Consider the following 20,041-nt stretch of genomic DNA (forward strand, 5'->3'; position numbering starts at 1 on the left):
AAATCAATGTAAAGAAACATTCAATTGAAATAGCTGCAACAATCTGGGGAAAGGCAAGACAGAATAAAGCTTGGAACTCTTGTTAGTGCAGTGCAAACTTCTTCTTCTTCTTCTTCTTTTTTTTTTATTTTTTTATTTTTTTATTTTTTATTGATACATTAAGTTTCGAAAACACACGAGGTTCCCTGGTTCCCAATGGGGCATTATTGCTAGAACAAAACTTTAAGGTGATCAATCGAATCAAAGTAACAAATGTTGCCTTTGCATCAAATGTAGTTGGCTTCATGCTGGGGATTGTTGGACGGAGAACTAAAAGGTCAAGTCAGTATTCTGTTGTCGGTATACATTCAAAACAATGTTTGAAACTATTAACACAGTACTAAAGGGAGTTCCAACTTTACCATATGTTCAACACCGAAGCTTCCAACCTTCCAGGAAAAGCTCATTTTGGGCTTCAATGTAAATATGCCCAGAAAATGCCAATTGTTGTATGGTAGAAGTTGCCATTAGGGTTTATAGATGAAGTTAGGAAGAAGCTTTCTGAAATGCGATTGCGCGAAGAGTTTTTTTATGGAATTTAGGTCTTGTTGGTCACAGTATCAAGTATCAACATCTCAGCTTTGTGAAAACGTTTAGACACTTTGTATTGGGACTATTGGAGTAATTCACTACTTCAAGCAAACTAAACCGCCAGCTGAAACAACAAAATTTGTGCACGTAATTCCATCATAGTTGTACAAAATTACTATGAACAGAACCCCCACCCCCCTAAAAAAAATTGCAGGCTCACTCCATCGGTGAAGGGTCCTCCATTATTGCATCACCCTGAACACTCCCGAGCATGATTGCAGTCAGCATTAACTTGCCTGCATCGGGGAAATCCTTGTGCTGCATCAGTATTGTTTCCACGGAGGAAGCTGTACCTTTCAGGTTTTGAAGTTCGAAGCTTTCACGTCTCAGAGGTAGCACTTCGTTGAAACTGCCCTCGAAAGTTATTGCATTGGGCCCGTAACACCTGCTGGAAGCCTGGAAAAGTATGGTGTCTTGGAGAATGGATAGGGTCTCCTCGTCGCTCCACCCCTCAGCTACAGAGGCTTGATATAGCTTTTCCCAATCATCCTGATTTGAAGCGTTTCTCCAGCATTCTTCCAAGAGACTCGTGTTAGATTTGAGAAAGGAGAAGCTTGTCCATGCAAATACATCAAAAGCTCTCAAAGAAAGCTCCCTGCTTTGACTCTTGAGGCACAGTTCAATTAGGTCCATTGGAGGAAGAAGCTGCCGCTGCCCAATGTTTTGCATTTCATCATCTGGAAGCAGTTCCAAGATTATTTCCTGTAAGAGAATCAAACTGTGTAAGTAAATGACGATGCCACAGGATCATTTGAAGGTTTTCCGCAGAAGGCAATCTTTCGTCCTTGGCACAAATCTAGGAGAGGCAAAGACATGATGGGCTCTAATTGTGTCAATTCTTCAAAATATATCAATCTTAAATTCAAAGGAATTCCGAATTCATTGTTATTGAAAGAAGGAAATTATGGCTCCTCAGTCCTAACTACAATCTGAATAAAATTTAACATGTTTGGTTTGCAAAATAGACCAAAAATTGAATAACATTCTTGAGAATAGACCTATTCTTTCGTTTGGTTTGGTTTTCTATTCCCAGAATAGCATTACTGCGAATGAGCTATTCAGAATAATACTCCGTATTTTTTTTTCTATTCCTTCCGGAATCTTATTCCTATTCACTTTGTTTCATTGCATGAACCAATTACCAAACATGCAGTTAATTCATTTACAGAATAAGGCTCCAAGCTACAAGGACCAGAGCTAAGGATAATGTTTAGTCAAGATCATAAAGTTGATATTACTCTGTAGTCATCAAAACACAAAGCATCAACCACTAAAGATAAAACCAAATCACCTAGGAAAACAAGAATTACAACGCCAGAATCCTAGACATTGTATAAAAGTATATTTACCTGTAAGTTAAGAATTTTTAAATCAGCGTCAATTCGCTTCAACTTTGTCTCGAAATTTGCATCTTTCCCTGCCAAATGCCAAAATACTTATCAAGTCTCAGAAGAAAATCAGAAAGCTATATAGCAATCACAAATTAAATTTCTTCTAACTTATTTATAGACAAGCAAACTTAAACACAAAAACTATTAGCAAAATAATCATTATGCCTCCCCTTGTGGCAGTCCATTTTTTGTTTCTCTGACATCCTATTATCTATACTCTTTCTCCACAGAATACTCGATTCCTGTTATTAGTTCTACAGTTCCAATTAAGATGGTTCAACTATTTTCTCTGTAAGATAAAGAAGAAATTATTGGCTTTCAAAATTGTGGTGAAGGAGGAAGATAGTTTCCTAATTTAGGAGGGCATCTTAAAATCATGCTTCCAAAGGATATGCTTCACTGAGGCAACTGAGAATAATTTCTACTAGTTCTTGCTGGATAACAACAAAATGAATAACCACCTTCAGATTATCTTAACATTGAAAATAGTGGAGGAAAAAATCATTACCAAAATATTTTCCATGAATCCAATAACCTGCTGTTACCCATTTAACAGTTCTCTCTTAATTTACTTGGATTACTGATATTTTCACTCAAGAAACACACTGGGTTTGAACTTCGAAGAGATACAATCCTAGCATCACACAATGCGTCAATGCCCAATCTTATTTGGAGTGTGCGTTCTGTATGTATAGTTTGTTGATAATACAAAGAAGCCATAAAGCATAATATACCTGCCATTGCCGCTATCTTTGAGAGATTTAGAAAACGCTTTCTGTCTGACAAGGAGGTTCTCTTATTTGTGGCATAAGAGAAGGTATCCATGTCTGAAATTGACCTATCATCTTGGGAGAGAGCCAAGACATGCAGGGTTTCTGTAGCAGAGGAAAACTGATGAAGAAACACTTCATGAAGCCAAAGGAGATCCTGGTGCTGCTTTAGAAAAATTGCTAGCTCTTCCTGAAACTCCTCCCCAAGCCTCATAAGCTTAGACCACTGTTTGTTATCATACAACTGTTGGAAGACAAAGTAACTAAACCCCCCTGTAGGTCCCATACTCTCATGCTGCAAAAGAAAATTGCATTATTAATGCTAGACGAGAAATAAACATCACATCCAAAAAATTAATAGGAAATGTGCACAAAAAAATGGATGATATAAGCAAAAAAAACAATAAGACAAGATTGAGGTATTATAATGCAAAATAGAAAATTAAAATTTAAAAAAAAAAAAACAAACAAACAAACAAATAAACTTATACCATAAGAGTTCTAAGAAGATTTAGATCACTGAGGTCGCTGCAAATATTCCATAGGGTTTGATAGCCTTCGTGTCTTTTAGCAATAGAGAACAAGCCTGAGGAAAGCTTTCTAAAAGTTTCTTCCTGTTCCTGCTTAAATTCCTCCACTGAATCCTGCATGGTTGAAAGCACTTAGCAAGAAACACCACTGAAAATACAAAGAAAGCATCTATCTCCTTAACTCCTTCCAGTACTCCAGTTATAATCAAATAACTTTCCTATGACTAGACTAAGAAGCATTAGAGTAAAGGATATCAGACAAAGCAGTCTGTGCATAAAAGAATATATGAGACGCTTCCAAATGAAAAGAAGCCATAAAAAATATTTAGTAATAACATATTGAAACACCAATTCAACCTGGTTTTTGCCTTCAACAAAATCCTTCACTTGCTGATAAAGGCTGTTAAGGAGTGCATCTCTTCTGCTCCAATATTCATCTAATAAACCTTTATGTCCTTCTCCACATTCAATCCTTGCTGTAATTGCACCAGAATATGCTTCTAGTAATATATCAGAGAGTTTTTCGAGGTGTGAATAAAAACTCAATTTCACAGTATCATCTACTGGATATTTTTGCTTAGACAGCTGAAGCATGAGAGATGCAATGCTCCAAAGCCCGTTACGTACTTTTTCTTGAGAATTCCATGGCATTAAACCCTCAGTTGAAGGATACCATAGGTGCTGTTCATTTCTGTAATTCATGGCGGCACGAGTTAATATTACACATGCATTAGAGAGTTCACAAGCTCTTTGAATCTGAACAGAAAATGTCATCTCCTCACTAACAATGTACTCTAACTGTCTCTCCAGGCAATGAAAAAGTTCTTCAAGATCTGACACTTTACTGTAAAATACTTCAGCATTATCCCTGTCCATCAAAAGAACAGTTCTTCGACGAGCTCTTTCACCAACTAACTGAATAAGATCCCAAAGAGCGCCTGCGACTTGCATATCAGAATGCAAATAAGAGCCAAACCCAGTTCCACGGTTCTGACTAATTGTGCTTTGGAGCTCCCTCAGTTGGATCATTGCAGCAAGCTTTTCCCCATGTTCCATGATTATTTGCAAGGAGTGTCCTGCAAGCAAAAGCTAAAATTCTTAACCTTAAAACTAGAAAGGCATACAGAATCATCCAGGGGAGCTGCTGATATAGCCTTTGAATTGATCTATAGGAAGAATTAAAGAAACATTATTTTATATTCACTAACAGCATGATATTGGCTAGTTATAGCATAAAGAACTACAATATATGCAAACAATGAACCAAAGGATAAAGAGATATAATAAAATGTGTTTCTTCTATAAAGTTTGACTGCTAAGAATCATACAGGAATAAAGGATTGAGCAATTTAGTCCTCTTTGCAATTGATTACTTCAAATTTTCATAGCAAATAAAGTTAAATAGAAAGATATAGCACCACAAAGAATCACCCAAATAGGACAAAATTTGATACAAAATCCATCAGATATGAGATATTATACTATGGCTTAAAGATTGATAGTTACTCAAACTCGGTTTTCTTGCTCAACTTTGGGAGAGAAGCATCCCAATGAAACAACTTCAGCAAGAAGGATTCTGAATATGTCTTAAGTCTTGCATGAAGAGATATGTCGCAAAAGTCTAATACTAGGGGAGATGTATAGCCCTATATTCCAACTAATATCACTTAACAGGTTATAACCCATATTCATCCTTGCAGGGATTAGTTTATAATATTATTAAGTATTACAATTATATACACTCAAACTAAAACCAGAGTCATTTAAACTGCATTGTAGTAGCATAAGGATGGAGGTGGATCATACTCTGTTTATAGCATAATTCCTCATGGCACTTTGATAAAGCAAGGAACTGAAGGAACTGCTGATGTTTCTGCTCCTTCTCAATTAGTTGTGTGGTCACAACAGACAGAGCTACAATTTCAGCACCTCGTGTTGTTGTCCAATGTTTAGCAAGGGTATCTACAATTGATTTACTTGTCCTTACAAATACATTTGTATCCCCATCTCTTTCAAATGCACCTGAATGTTTAAGTTTATCAAATGCACCATCAACCTGCCCAGATGAAAGGAAATCATGAAAAAGCTGATTTAGCAGAGCTTCTGACTCTTCATCTTGAGCCGTTCGGCGTGCAATTCCACTTAAACTAGACCTTTGTCTATCTCCAGCATCCCATGCTTCAGAGCTAGCCCTTCTTGGAGCAATATTTCCAGCAAATGATAAGCTTTTCTTTTCTTCCTGGGATGACCTTTCATTAGAGCTACCTTTGCGAGACAAACTTCTCTCAGGTGGCTCAACCGCACCGAGTTTAACAGCCCTCTCAGGAATGGCCCAAACTCCAGCCTTCTCAGTGAGAACAGCCCATGCTCCTTCCCCATCATCATCAGAAGGGAAAACTGAAGCATCAATAACTTTTCCAGCATCATATGGAAGATCAAATTGGTAAAGCCTGGTGGAGTTTCCCCAGTAATGTGAGACAGTTGCAGTACCATCACCAGAAAGTATAATCACTGAACCAGCTGGTTTGCCCCCAATTTTCAATCTCATAGAAAACAAAAAATCTTCATCTTCTACTCTTGCTTTAGGTATTATCACTTGGGGGGGAGCTTGTTTCTCCAAAATCCTTTCATTTGTTGACTGAACACTTTCTGAGTAAACATCTACCCCAGATTTGTATTGCATGGTTAGTAGCGAATACTCAGTGTAGCTTGAACTGGTTATGCGATCCTTGCAAAAGATAGCAATAAGAATAGTAATAACCTTGCCCTCATTGTCAATTTGCAGATCCAGAGGCCATATACGCTTCTGACCAGCTAGATCCTTTTGGATGCCCAGATCACTATCACTGCTAATAATTTCATGAGACCAGATCTTTGAAACAATATGATCAGGAGAAAGTTCAATTGAAAAACACTGTATTTCATGATCTGTCAGTAGAAGAAATTGTCTTTTAGGTTTACCAGAAGAATGAGACAGAAAATGCCAAACCAATGACCTTGGATATCCTCTGCCTCCAACAAAATGCCCACCATCATCACCTCGCGATATGTTCTCATAAATCCTTTTGCGGTAGATACCAGCAGGGCTGCAGAGAAATTGCCAAAGCTCACCACTAGAACTGCAAGCTAGGGCAATACATGCATGATGCTGACAGTTCTCAGGGATAGCAGAAGCAATCAAAGAGTTGATGGAATTTAAGGTTGAACTGCTCCCTAGCTTATTGCGCTGCCACATTTTATTTGGTGTGGCTTTACCATCTACAGGAGAAAAGGTCAACTCCACCTCCTCAGGATCAGCATAACTAATAACTGGACTAGTCCTCGCTTCAGAGAATATGTCTGGCCAGTATACAAGAGTTCGACTTTTCTGATTACATGCAATAACACCAGCAGAACTGCACCGTTGGACAACTTTGTTGGTATGTTGCATGTTATCCCAACTGACAACACTGACTAACCAGTTATCAGAACTGTAAGATTGTTTCCCTACATTATCATTACCAGAAAAAGTAGAAGGAAGTTCAAGAACAACACAGTTCCTAGAAGCAGCTGAAGCCAAGTAACTCCAGATAAAGAGTTTGCTTCCACTGATAATCCAAGCCAAGAAAGTTTCCTTGTCCATTCCACCAGACATGGATGCACTACCTGACAAAATATGCAAATATATATATGGTATTATGGTGATATCATTCTTCAAAGCCATATTTAAGCTGTTAAGAGAAATGGAAAACAGAAATACATGCACCATTACATTTTACAAAATGCTTAGAGGGCAAAATTAAGCACTAAAAGCAAGGACATAAATGAGCTCACATCACTAACCAGGTGCATAATTTTGAAGCACAACAGCTTGTTGATCACGTAAGACTTGAGGAAACTCTCCAACAAATACAGGCTTTACCAGATCAGTGTCATCCCCTTTGTCGCTCCTCTTTGTAGGGGGGATTCTAAACATGTCAACAACAAAAACTATGACTGTTAGTTATTATCAGTTGGCATGGTATTAGCAATCTACCTCTCCAGTCTCCCCCCATACATGAGCATATTGTTAATATACATATCACTATTTAGTATAACCTCTTCCTCAACTACTATATATCACACAAATATCACGGAATACACAACCGAACTCAATTCGTTTCTGGCTTTAATTACTACACGAGTATTTATAACTCTCAATAACTCAGAAATTTCCTGAACATCAAAAGAAAGAGAGCTAATATTCCACTGAAATCACTTATCAAATTTCAGTTCAAGACTAAATGCAGAGAAATTCAGAAGCAGCATCGCCATCGCATCGCGCGCTAGTGTGCATACGTACCTGGCGAGAACAGAAAGACGAGAAGCCCAGGGAGCAGGGGTACCGGTGCTAGGGCGATTGGGAACAGCGTTATCAAGGTTCGACCTCCGGTTCTCGAGCAGAGGCGTCACCGGCGAATCGGCAGCCGTCCTTTCGCGGCCGGGCTTTCTAGCCGTCAAGTTGGATTTCCTCGTCCCCGGGGAGAACATTTTCCGATTTCACACTGGAGGAGTGTGGGAGAGAGTGAAAGAGAAAGGAGTAGGGTTCAGGGTTTTGCGGGTGAATGAAGAAGAGAAAGTGCGTCTGCTAACGACCACGGCGAGTGCGAGGCAAGCTGGAGCTGCTGCACAAACCCATTTTCAAAACAAATCTGATTCTCCCTTCATTTTTATGTTTTCCCCCCTTCTAATTCATACTGCAATTTGTAGTTTAGATTCATCTTAACCTAAGTTTTTTTTCTTTTTTATTTTTTGTCGACTCAATAAGAGCCAATAACACATATTTTTAAGTCCGTATTATACTTAAACTAATATTCTTTCACACTGTATTATACTCAAACTAATATTCTTCAGATTGAGCAACTAAGTAGTCAAAATCAGTAATTGAACTAGAGTTAATACCCAATATAGTCCTCGACTATAGTGGTTTTACTCAGTTTAGTCCTAAGTGACTTTTTGTACTCTATTTAGTCCTCGACTTTAATGGTTTTACTCACTTTAGTCCTCTGTTAAGAATTCTGTTTGTTGGGTGTTAATAACAAGGTTAACATGGTAATTTCACTTCTATTTTGTTTTTTATCAAATTAATTATTAATTATATGTCCTAATTTATCTCTATCTTAGTATCTCTAATGTATTGATACTACAGGAACAGAATGCTAATTGATTGAGTTTGAATTCATTACTGTTAATGCTATTTGCTAATTATTTGCTAATTGCTTTGTGTTTAGATTCATTTGAAAATAACTAAAAATGCTTCTATTTGAATTCATTTGAAAAGTGATCAGAATTTCAATATGCCAAAGTTAACTAATTGCTCATTATTTGCTAACTGTTTTTTCTTTTTTTTCCTAAAGTATTATAATTTACTTTGTCTTTAGTATGCAATTGTGTAAATATATATAGAACATATAATTAATAATTAATTTGATAAAAAAAAAATAGAAATGAAATTATCATGTTAACCTTGTTATTAACACCCAACAAACAGAATTCTTAACAGAGGACTAAAGTGGATAAAATCATTAAAGTCGAGGACTAAATAGAGTACAAAAAGTCACTTAGGACTAAATTGAGTAAAACCACTATAGTCGAGGACTATATTGGGTATTAACTCAATTGAACTACTATGGTTTAAAAAAAAAAAAAAAAGTGCAATTGACTTGCCTAATTTCATTTCTAATGAGGTGTTTGCTAGTAAAACTAGTCAAAAAATTGTCAAATTTCATTTGTAATAAGTTGTTTGCTGGTAAAACTAGTCAAAAAATCTACCGGCACTTTAAAAATAATGACATGGAAAATTCTTTTTGTTATTCATGAGTTGAAATAATTCTCAAATTAACCAATTAACCTAACATGTATTTCACCACGGTCATGTAGCAAATAAATCCCTAATTTATATTCTCAACTTGAAGTTAGAATCAAAGTCTCATGTAAACAAAATCTAAGGTACCAAAGCATAAAAAAATCTCTCAAGATCATTACTCGCTACTCAACACCACAAGAATTGAAAGTTAGTTGCATTCTCAAAGCTCTGCATTTCTTCCGTTACACAAAATCCATATAATAATCTAGACAAGCCGGTGAGTCATTTTAATATTCCGTATGATTCTCCGCTGCATCTTCCTCAAAATTGTTCGTTCATCAAGATTGAAACAGATCTGATAAATGGAAGCTATAACAGTTTGAAGATTCAATTAGCCCTCAACTTTTTTGCTTTTCTTTCTTGAGAATGCCCCGCTGATCCAGAAGTGGTAACTCCACTGTTCCCTCTTCCAGAATCCTGCAAAGACTGGTCCATGGACTTTGTAGGCTCACCACCACTTCTTTTCTTCGGAGTCTTAGATGGCTTGCCCAGTTTGGATTTGGAACTTTTCTGTTGGCTACTAGGAGTGTTGGTAGTATAGATACTCGTAGATTGTGAATTTTTATGCCTACTACTTTTAGTAGCACTTGTCTTTGTCATCGTTGAAGACCTCTGAGCTATCTCCTTCAAACTCATTTTGTTGTTTTTCTGAAATTCACTAGGCTCTGGATAGTGAATAAAAGAAACATGGCGCGAAATCTTTCCAACTGCCAAAGTATCACACAGGTTAGAGCATGGCAACAAAACATTAATTAATACTATTAACAAAGGTCTAAAAGGCAGATACAAGAAAATGTCCGTCTAAAATGAATACACATTTCTACAACAATCAGCTAATGTTATCAACTAGTCATACTCTCTAACCCAATCAGCCAACAACTATCAGCTAACAGTCATTTACCAAACAGGGCCTAAGACAACATAACCTGGCCCAGCACAATAATATGACTATAAACTTAAACTATTGAAAGTAGAATATACTAATGCAAGCATGCATACATGATACATATGCATTATGTATCAAAAGAACCACAGATGCCAGAAATGCAAGAAAGAACATAAAATTTCACAGACCAGCTTTTGCCTCTGATGCAGAAGATAGAAATACCGTTCCAACTGGATCCTGGGCTTTTAAATTGAAAACATCATAAGATTTTCCTGTCAACAAGAATACATGTTGATTATATTTGCTAAGAAAGAAGGGATTGTAAACATAAAGACAAAAAAGACTTAAAATTTTGCTCAAAATACTTGCCAGAAGAACTCTCAAAGCTGCCTAAATGCCCATCATTATGAAGTTTCAGTGACACTTGCCCATCAAAATCTGAAGACTGCAACATCCCCAAAAAAATGTGATTAGTTCAAAATTGAATGAAGAGTAGAAATATAATGTATCAATATATAATAATACTTAAGTGTTCAAATTATACTTGTTCTTTGCAAATTACAGATATTCTCTACCTCATGAATTCATGATGCAAATATGCATACAAAGGCAAATAATAATCATTGGAAAACTTCAGGTACTTATAGTATCAGCATATTTCATTTATAAGATATATTAAATTTTCTGTAAATTGGGCAAGTATTAGTGCTTTCTATCGCAATATATCCAAAGTCCATCAAGTTTGGTAGTACGTTCATTATACCATAAAATATAAGCATCAGATTATGTGAAGTGTAAATGAAGCTAAGAGTCTGCAATAGAGACCATACATGATTTATGGGCCATTGGATGAGCCAGAGCTCAGTTGAATCTGTTAATTTAAGTTCAACAAGTGGATCTCTTTTATCCTCCACAAAATCAGAAGGAGGTTTGTAACCCAATTCCTTAGCAACATCCATTTGCTTGATAGCTCCACTCCCGGGGAAAAGTTTAATAGATAAAACCAGGGGACACCACAGATAATCCTGAACCACAGCCCTATATCTTAACCAGAAAATGTTAATAAACTTATGCATAAAATCAAACTGAAATTAATGTTTGATATAAAGATTAAATCTGTATTAAATGTCAGATCTTAATTAATTTTTCACAGAAACACTAATTCAGTGCCAACTACCCATCATGACATTTAGACAACATCAAATATTCTACACTTCATTGTGCTAACTGCTAATAGTCTTAAATTTCAATTGCTAGCATATGATTTAAAAACATAAAACTAAGAATATTGCACTTGTGTTCAAAAATTAACAACGGATTCATTACAGACATTCAGAATGGATTGATTGCACCAAAAATACAGTTCTAAAACCAAATAGAAACTGAAAAATCAACATAGTTCATTATATTCCATAAATCTGCAGTTATACACAATCCAAAAGAATGAAATATCAGAAATTCTACACGATGAATCGCCTCCCTTGTTCCTACCTTATTAATTTTTCCTTGTATAATTAAAAAATAAAAATGAATAATAAAAGATGACAAAGGATTTTCACTGCATTTTCCAGGAACTCACCATTGTCTCAATGTTTTCCATAAACAATCAATATATCAAAGCAATTTTTTCTCCTGACAACTTGATTAAAATTTTCAAAAGGTATATAAAATTTATTATAATAAAAACATTATACGGAGTAATAATTTAGTATCTTACTGCCGCTGCCGGAGTGACGGAGGCAGAGAATCCTGTTGGCGACCGGCGAGAGCTAGCCTGAGTCTCGGGGCGTTTGAAGTTTGGGGTTTAGAATTTAGGAATTAGGTTTAGGAAATATTGAGTATGAATTGTCCTTTGTTTTGTTTAACAAGTCTGGTGGGCGAAGTGCCAAACCCACGGGCCGTCAGCCCGTTTGAACAGTATAATTAAAAAGGAAACCACTTCTTCCCCCAAACAAAAAAGGCAAATTATTGCATGAAATAAGAAAAATATCTAAATTCAGTAAAATACTGTTAAATTTTTAGGGATGATGAATAAGTTCCACCTGGATGAAGTATAGCGATGGGGATAAATAATTTATGTTGCATTTCAGTTTTTTTTTAATCATTCTCATTGGTTATTAGAGAAGTATTTTATTGTCTATTATGCCAAAATTTTATTGATATATCAAAAATAAATATTTTGATTTAGTTAATATTAAGTTTTTCATGTATATAATAAAGTAATCAATACTAAACCCACCCTTCAGGTGAATGTTTTATTTGAAAATTATTTATATTTAATTTATTTATTTTAATTTTGTAAATATTAATGTTCATAAATTCATTAATCAAATAACTCATTTATTAATAATATATAATGCTCAAAATTGTTGATTAATATATCTCCATGATTAAAATTTAAAAGAACAAAGACTTTGTGTGAATTGAGATTGACTTTGACTCGGAAGCAGTTGTCAAAGTTGTAACAAGCCTTCGCTCTTGAACGGTAAAGCGCTGCGGGTTGAAACCACTCGGATTACCCACATATTAAGAGGAATGAGGGAATCATTGCATTGACTTTCTTGCGAATCTAGGTCATGTTAGCAATTGAGAAACGATGATTAAGGAATCTCCAAACGAACCATCCATAGCCATTCTCATATCTCAATCATCCCATCAAAACACTAGTTTGGCTTTTGGCTTAGGGTAATTCATACTTTTTGAAAAATATAGGGCTCCAATTGAACTTAATAAAGACAATATTGTCGATCTAGTTTCAAAATTCATTTACCATTGCAACAATGAAACCATCTAAACTGATCCTTTATTTTGATAAATATGTTTGTTTTTTTATATTAGTATATTTAAATATATTTTGGATAATATTGATATTATATAATTTGTTTAATTTAATTAAATAATATCAAAGGTTTGAACCTAATTCTTATCCTAGAGCTATAAATAGGAGCTCTATTTTATATGTAATAGGAGACATCCTAAAAAGATTTGAAGCTTAGGGACAATGCCCCATAATCCCTTTTTTTTTTTTTTTTTTTTTGAAATAAAAAGCCCCATTATCCTAAAATTAAAAATCCCTCCATACAATCCATGCCAATGATGTTGTTTCAACCCTCCTATTAGATGCCTGAACATTAAAGGGTCTTCGGATTCAAATGACTTATATTCAAAGGGCTTTTACTTTCATATTGTGATCTCTGAATAATATGTTCAGAATGTTTACATTATGATTACATAGAAATGAGAGCTTCTATTTATAGTTGTATAATAGAAGAATTTGGATATGTTCAAACTCTTTTAATATTATCTAATTAAACAAATTAAATAATATTAATATTATCCAAATATATTCAAATATACTAATATTTGATAAATAATTATATTTATCAAATTTTATGTGTCAACCCTCTATATACCAAAACGCACCGAGAAACATGTGAAGATAATTTAAACAATGATTAAAAATTACTCCGTAGTGTATTCAGTAAGCAGTCTATAGTGTCGTCACCAAGCAGAAAATACAGACACAAAGGTTTACATCATCATATTGTATATATATATTTGTAAGGGGAATCGATACTGAATCTGGGACATCACGTTTAGAGTCTCAGATCTAGATTTACATTACTGTGACTTAATTACATCACAACTAGATTACACAACTACAAAATTACGTATACAAGGGCTTGGACAACGGCCTGTAGTTCCCCCAAAGAACTAACACAAACGGCATAATGACAACATTAGGGATGCAAAAAAGAAATTTGGAAACAAAAAAAGTAAAACACATATGAAAGTGGTTTCCTACTTGTCATCTTCCTCTAGGAAGAAAGTATACATGGACAAGTGAAAGGCAACTCAAGGTTCCAGCTTCAATGAGACCACTCTCGATTGCCTGTTGCGCTTGGCAGCCTTTGCAAAGACTACAGATAGGCATGATGGAGCCCACCATGGCTGGCGAACTTTTTGTTCCCCCTTTAAGCAAGCCACTGAAGAAAAGCATTGAATTAGTAAAGAAAGACAACATGGCTGTGTAGAACGTTGTTTAGCACACATGTTTCATCCAGTGAATTAGGAAGTGGCAAATCCTAGTAACATCAAAACACATAGTTGTCCTTGATGACGGGGATTCAAGACCCTCGTAATTGGTCAGTGAACAAAACTATCACAGAGGACAGAAATGCATTGGTTAACACTTCAAATTAAATTAGGCTACAATAATTGTTTATCCATTGGTTAACATTCCACAGCAGGGGTAATAATTTATCAAGATTTCACATTAAGCTATGGGCAAAAATCATACAGCTTACGCGAGGGAGAGAGAGAGAGAGAAGTGGACCTTTTATTCGTCGGAGCTCCTTACACAATGTAATGAAATCACCCCACTTCATGTGGCATCTTCTTATAAACCGTAATATCTGTTCAGTTGTGAACATGGACATCCCCTCCAAGTACTCTCCATTGACACCATTTTCTTTAAAAATTTGGCGATAGTTACCAAGATTTATTTCTTCTAGCCACAGACCCACATCCTGGCAAAAAAGGTGTAGCCAAATGCAAGTTAGTTTACCAAATATCATAACACTTTATCTAAACTTCCCTCCAACCAGAGAGATTTATATGGTGGCATGGTCGCATGGTGCAAACTTTTTATATTACTCTGTATAGTATATTATATTGGTCACTTTCTAATATTACACATCCACAATACTTAAATAATACAGACTAATAAATAAATAAATAAAAACATTACACAATCCGAACGGAAGACATGAGCACTGGAAAAAGATTCAAATTTATGGCTTTGTCAATTAAATCTGGTAATGCTTAATACCAAGCTTAGGCATTCCCTTCTTCTTTGGAATCTTTTGAAAACATGTGCAAAACAATCAAAATATAGAGCCTATTCATGTAAACCCACTGCGGCTGCAGGACAGAAGCTTTCTTAAAAACCAGGACGATTGACAGGAAGCAACGAAATAAACCTTCAGCAACACGAGAGGAAACTGATGACTTCATCCATGTCTAGAATTCTTCCATGAATTAGTGGTGTGTGTGTGTGTGTGTGTGTATCAGAACTTGTGTGAGGAGTTGTTTTAGGCCTTATTGATAGGCTGCTTCAACAAAACATTTTTCTTTTTAGCATCTATTTTTAAGTTCTGGTCCTAATAAGTGCTCAGTAGCTCAGTAAACTTACTAGCAAACCATGTGACAGCCTCAGGCACTGGGGTTCTTTTGCTATAACTCCCTAAGTATTCTAGGCCTATCAACATTCAACAATTTCAACTTGTCACTTATAGTGTCAAGCTACTTCACCTTTCCATCGGGTCCAAAAGAGAAATCTATTTCTGCATTCATTATGTTGACGCAGATTCCTAAGAAGAAAATAACCCCAAAGAATTATACCTTCATAAACAATTATTAACTCTCTACAAAAAGTACAAAGAGAGAGTTATGTATCTCTAAATAATAAACAGACCACTAGAAAACTACTCCGAATAAGGTTTGAAGACCAAACTGTATATATAGAGTGTGAAAACAGTCATGTTTAACCCTTGCTCGAATTCAACCTTCACTTTCCAAACTGCTAAATAGCCAACTCGATAAAAGTAAAACAGAAACTACAGCCGCAAAAACTTTTAGATATCCTATTTCCTGTCCCGGTAAAGTACAAACAAGCTACTCAAGGATCAAGGTTCTAACATTTTAGCAACTACCTGTGCATTTTGCCGTTGAGCTATAAGATGCTAAAATAACTAATCAGTTTCCGAGAAGTTGCAGAGCAACGTAACTCACAAAATCAATATTAGAAAATACCGAAAATTTAAGCAAGAGACCGCGATCCAATAACAGCAACAAAAACGAGATCTGCCAGGGAACTATGAGAAGAAAATCGGAAATACCTCCACAGTCCAAATGAAGAAATCGAGAATCTCCGGCAGCTTGTCTCTGCTCATCGCTCGAAATCCAAGCGCAAAAAAGCGAGTATAAACCTAAGAAATTCCCCGGAAACGAAAGTCAGATCATGCGAATTCCGCCTGCAATTATTGGAAGACGATGGAACGCAAAGTGCGCAATTATGGAGTCGTACCTGTACTGAGCTCGTAGGGCTTTCACTTCACATCCACATCTGATTTGGAGTGCAGAAAGACGGGGAGTGAAGGGAGGACTGGTGGTTACCTGAGTGGCTTGTTTTCTTGCTTCTGTATTGTTTCCTTTGGCTTGGTTTTTTTCACTTTAGCGTTAGTTTACACTAACCACCCCGCGGCACTTTTCCTATAGTCCAGTGGAGATGTCCAAACCCCAACACTGGGCCCCATTAGGTGAATTGCTCCTGGTTATTTTTAGCACCAACCTCATAATTAATATTTAATAATATCCTACATTTTCCTATTTTTTATTTAAGTGTTCCGATCAATCAACTTATATTTCATTTTTTAATAGTAGAGCGAGAGTTCAAAATTCACAAAAAACCCGAAGCATATACCAATCAGTAGTGTTGAGATCTCAAAGGGCAACAACTCCTTAAGAGAAAAAAGTGTATAGGTTGGGAATATAATTTAGATGCTGCTTAAGCAATTTGTGATTTTTCTCTTTAAAAGAGTGCAAGGACAAGGCCTTGGGGGTTTAAAACTAGTTTCATGAAGTTTTGATTTAAAAGTGGGAGAGATCCGAATTCTCGACCTCAAGATAGCAAGCAGCTACTTAAAAGAACTGAAACTTGTGCGCTAAGCCACTGACTCCACCACCCCAATTGAACTAGTTTCATGAAGTTAAGATACCTGATGTTAAATAAATAACTAAATACTTGTATTTTTATTTTTTTTTTTGCTTAAAAAATTTTATTTAATTTTTTTAGTATACTATATCATAACTATTAGCATATGATCAAGTGCTCAACAAACAATAATGCCATTTAACTAATATATTTGGTAAAATTAAATATAATAATTATAAATATGAGTATCTCACTACCCTAGTACAAAAGAATGAGAATATTTTTTATGTCCATAATTGTGGGACAACATCTCAAATAGGATAAAACATTTGGCTATACTACTTTATTTCCACCATGAATAGACTCCTATAATCTAGGCATTAACCCTCACTTGAAAAAGGAGTGTAACACATTTTACAACTTAGCTTACTTCCCACAAACTAGGTTATACCAAATTAAAAGCCAACTATCAACATTAAAACTAGTTTATACCAAATTAAAAGCCTTATTTACATGCAACATAGATAACATAGAATTAGGAAAAAGATAAATCTAACTTAGAGAAACACAAGATACATATATAATATATAATATATAAGTATCAAGTATGTATTTACAATTTTTTTCCTTCAAATATGCACAAATGTTAATGGTTTGTTGGTTTTCTTATGATATGCATCTTTTTAATTTTATTTTTGAATTTAAAAAATGACTCTAAAACATTGTGACGGGAATATATGGGGCGCAACGTAACATTTCAAACCGTTGTAGCACTTTCATGACCTATGAAATCGAAAAGTCAAGATTGTCTATACAAATGTGGATAGCGTTTGAAGCTTCCTAATTTCAATCATGTCATTAACTAAAGTCCCCTCAACACGGACACGTGGTGTGACCAACCTGATTGACCCATAGATGAACACTACGTACCTCTTACTGGGAGAATTTTGACTTATGCCCCATAGCCTAACGCTATAAAAGTCGATTTGCTCCTCGTAGGAGTAAATTTTTTTGGACCCTAGACTTTCTTAGTACATATGATTGCGACTTTAATGACTTTATGAGTTTATGTGTACTACGAAATCGGACATGCACATATAAAAATATTACTTTTATCTACAATAATACATTTAATATACTTATCAACATTTATCATTATCAAGATAAGAATCATTGTCACGTTGTATACATTTCTCTTAAATTTATTGAGAATAAACATTCTTTAAAGAAAAAATACTCTCCCTTTGAGTTTTTGTAATGTGCAACAAAATTATCAATGAAGTTAACAATTATTGTCAATTCAAAAATAAATATCAAATCACACCTCATGAAAAAAAAAAAAAGAAGCTAAAATGTAGAAAAATGATCATGCTATAAATAAAAGAACTAGAATAATTATATTGCCAATACATGTGGACTAAAATCGCATACCACCCAATTACCTATTTACAAGTCCATCTCATAGTCAATAGATGTACAATTGGTAGAGACCATTTCTTCTTTCAAAATACACATCAAGTTTCCACTTGAATTTTTACCCAAACTTTGTGGTTGTCACAAGTTAGCTATGGTTGGTGTTAATTAATCCATACATTGGTCCCAACATAAACCAATGATGTTCAATGCAAGGGGTCATCAATCAAATCAGAGTAAGAATATATATACACATTTGGGGTGAGCTAAGAACAAAATATATTTAATTTGTAAAGTTTAGACTTGTATATATTGTGTATGTGTTTTATTTATAGACAAGCTTCTCTTTTTCTTTTTTTTTTTTTTTTTTTTTGNTTTTTTTTTGAGAGAACTATTTATAGACAAGCTAAGCATATAAACATCACAATGGGAGCTAATCATATGGCAACCCTCGTATTACAATGGTCCTGCTTTGTTGTAGATGTTTGTTAGGCAAATATAAGACATGAATTACAACAAACTCATCCCAATGAACAATATTTGATTAGTAAAGATCAAGATTGTACTCCTGAGTGATGAATCGGGACTTGAGCACCGACTTACCTTGTCTTATTAGATTGACATTTTGTGCCTATGTGTTGGTCTGAACCCAAGTCGCCCTTTATGCCAAATGACATAAGTCAATTATAATAACTCTAATAGATATAAATGTTTAACCAATTGTGACTTGTGACAAAAGTTAATAATCATTTATCTGTTTTATTTTATTTGTACAAACATATAAAATCCACCTCCTCAATTAGGATAATTTAAACTGACTTTGATAAGGCCTATAATTCTTTTTTTAAAGCACATTATAAATTGTAGAATTAAAATGTATTAATGATGTTAATAATTCAAAAGGAAAAAAAAAAGATAAAATAAGAAATGTTAGAATAAAAAGAATTTGTAAGAATATGTAAAAGTAAATATAATATACAAGTGATTATTACATATGATTATACTAAGACTTAGTGTGCTGACAGTTGGGACGAGGGTTAGTCTTCTGGCTGCCGGCTTGAAGGATACCTTGGGCAAAAACCCAAAAAATACTAAGACGTTAAATGATGTTCAAATGAAAAAGACCAAAAAAAAAAGAAGAAGAAGAAGAAGAAGAAGAAAAGATACACTATACAAATTATCACTAATATTAATTATACGGACACATTTCTTATTCATCTTAGAACTATAACATTATTGACCTTTTTATACTTTGTTAGGATAAGGCTTAAATGTTGTGAAATAAACAATATAATATATTTAGAATAAAAATATCAACATCAATAAATTAATTGTCATATAATCAATTATTTGTGTAGGGTCAATATCATTATTCAATGATTAAAAAGTGTAAATTCCCAAGTTCGAAATTTGTCAATTCTCTTTCAGTCGAATTTATCGTACATGATATTTTTAGTGTAATTTATCTATCTTATGTAATACATGAACAACGTTAACTCAATACACACTCTCAAATAATTGTTGAGAGTTTTTCTCATCGTCCAAATAGTATAAATTACTAAAATTGATATGTTAAATAGAAAATGACATTTTAATCCCCAAAGTATACATTTAGTAATATCAATTATTTGTGGTGTAGATTTAGTCATTCAGTTATTATCATAGTAGCAGATATTAGTCACTTTATTATGTAATATATTGGTGGAAGAAATAATTTATAGTTGGTCAAATTGTTCACTTTAACAATAATTAAGAAACTAAATATACATTTTTAAATAAATGAAAGATTACATTTATAATTTGGTCGTAATGGGGGGGGGGG

General features: G+C 34.6%; 3 protein-coding genes across 4 annotated transcripts; all 3 read right to left on the minus strand.

The window, feature by feature from the left end:
* Window positions 1-551: 551 nt before the first annotated feature.
* LOC115996621 (nuclear pore complex protein NUP133) lies at window positions 552-8,012 on the minus strand. The gene is made up of 8 exons (XM_031235949.1): window positions 7,643-8,012; window positions 7,144-7,268; window positions 5,128-6,966; window positions 3,679-4,397; window positions 3,283-3,435; window positions 2,756-3,086; window positions 1,980-2,047; window positions 552-1,332 (listed from the first exon to the last, which is right to left on the minus strand). The coding sequence occupies exons 1-8, from the start codon at window positions 7,828-7,830 to the stop codon at window positions 787-789; spliced, it is 3,969 nt and encodes a 1,322-aa protein (XP_031091809.1). The 5' UTR covers window positions 7,831-8,012; the 3' UTR covers window positions 552-786.
* Window positions 8,013-9,216: 1,204 nt separating this feature from the next.
* On the minus strand, window positions 9,217-11,949 carry LOC115995759 (mediator-associated protein 2). Of its 2 annotated transcripts, none has more exons than XM_031234890.1 (5): window positions 11,809-11,949; window positions 10,922-11,135; window positions 10,461-10,536; window positions 10,280-10,363; window positions 9,217-9,912 (listed from the first exon to the last, which is right to left on the minus strand). In XM_031234890.1, the coding sequence occupies exons 2-5, from the start codon at window positions 11,048-11,050 to the stop codon at window positions 9,533-9,535; spliced, it is 669 nt and encodes a 222-aa protein (XP_031090750.1). In that variant the 5' UTR covers window positions 11,051-11,135; window positions 11,809-11,949; the 3' UTR covers window positions 9,217-9,532. The 2 variants fall into 2 exon arrangements, with proteins under 2 accessions (XP_031090750.1, XP_031090751.1); XM_031234891.1 differs by having other exon boundaries at window positions 10,922-11,129; window positions 11,809-11,926.
* A 1,597-nt stretch (window positions 11,950-13,546) lies between these two features.
* On the minus strand, window positions 13,547-16,329 carry LOC115996297. The gene is made up of 4 exons (XM_031235494.1): window positions 16,180-16,329; window positions 15,992-16,081; window positions 14,428-14,620; window positions 13,547-14,077 (listed from the first exon to the last, which is right to left on the minus strand). Exons 2-4 carry the CDS (start codon window positions 16,043-16,045, stop codon window positions 13,947-13,949), a joined length of 378 nt encoding a protein of 125 aa, XP_031091354.1. The 5' UTR covers window positions 16,046-16,081; window positions 16,180-16,329; the 3' UTR covers window positions 13,547-13,946.
* Between the last annotated feature and the right edge of the window lie 3,712 nt (window positions 16,330-20,041).

Source organism: Ipomoea triloba, chromosome 11 (genome assembly GCF_003576645.1).
Source record: "Ipomoea triloba cultivar NCNSP0323 chromosome 11, ASM357664v1".
Taxonomy (NCBI): domain Eukaryota; kingdom Viridiplantae; phylum Streptophyta; class Magnoliopsida; order Solanales; family Convolvulaceae; genus Ipomoea; species Ipomoea triloba.

Coding starts and splice junctions, on each gene's coding strand:
- LOC115996621 (XM_031235949.1), bottom strand. CDS start 7,830: ATGTTCTCCCCGGGGACGAGGAAATCCAACTTGACGGCTAGAAAGCCC. Junction 3,436..3,678: donor TTGTTGAAGGCAAAAACCAG/GTTGAATTGGTG, acceptor TCAACCATGCAG/GATTCAGTGGAGGAATTTAA. Junction 3,087..3,282: donor ATCTTCTTAGAACTCTTATG/GTATAAGTTTAT, acceptor TTTCTTTTGCAG/CATGAGAGTATGGGACCTAC.
- LOC115995759 (XM_031234890.1), bottom strand. CDS start 11,050: ATGGATGTTGCTAAGGAATTGGGTTACAAACCTCCTTCTGATTTTGTG. Junction 10,537..10,921: donor TCCAATGGCCCATAAATCAT/GTATGGTCTCTA, acceptor GGGATGTTGCAG/TCTTCAGATTTTGATGGGCA. Junction 9,913..10,279: donor TGCATCAGAGGCAAAAGCTG/GTCTGTGAAATT, acceptor ATACTTTGGCAG/TTGGAAAGATTTCGCGCCAT.
- LOC115996297 (XM_031235494.1), bottom strand. CDS start 16,045: ATGAGCAGAGACAAGCTGCCGGAGATTCTCGATTTCTTCATTTGGACT. Junction 14,621..15,991: donor TCTTCATTTGGACTGTGGAG/GTATTTCCGATT, acceptor CTTTTTTGCCAG/GATGTGGGTCTGTGGCTAGA. Junction 14,078..14,427: donor GGAGCTCCGACGAATAAAAG/GTCCACTTCTCT, acceptor GCTTTTCTTCAG/TGGCTTGCTTAAAGGGGGAA.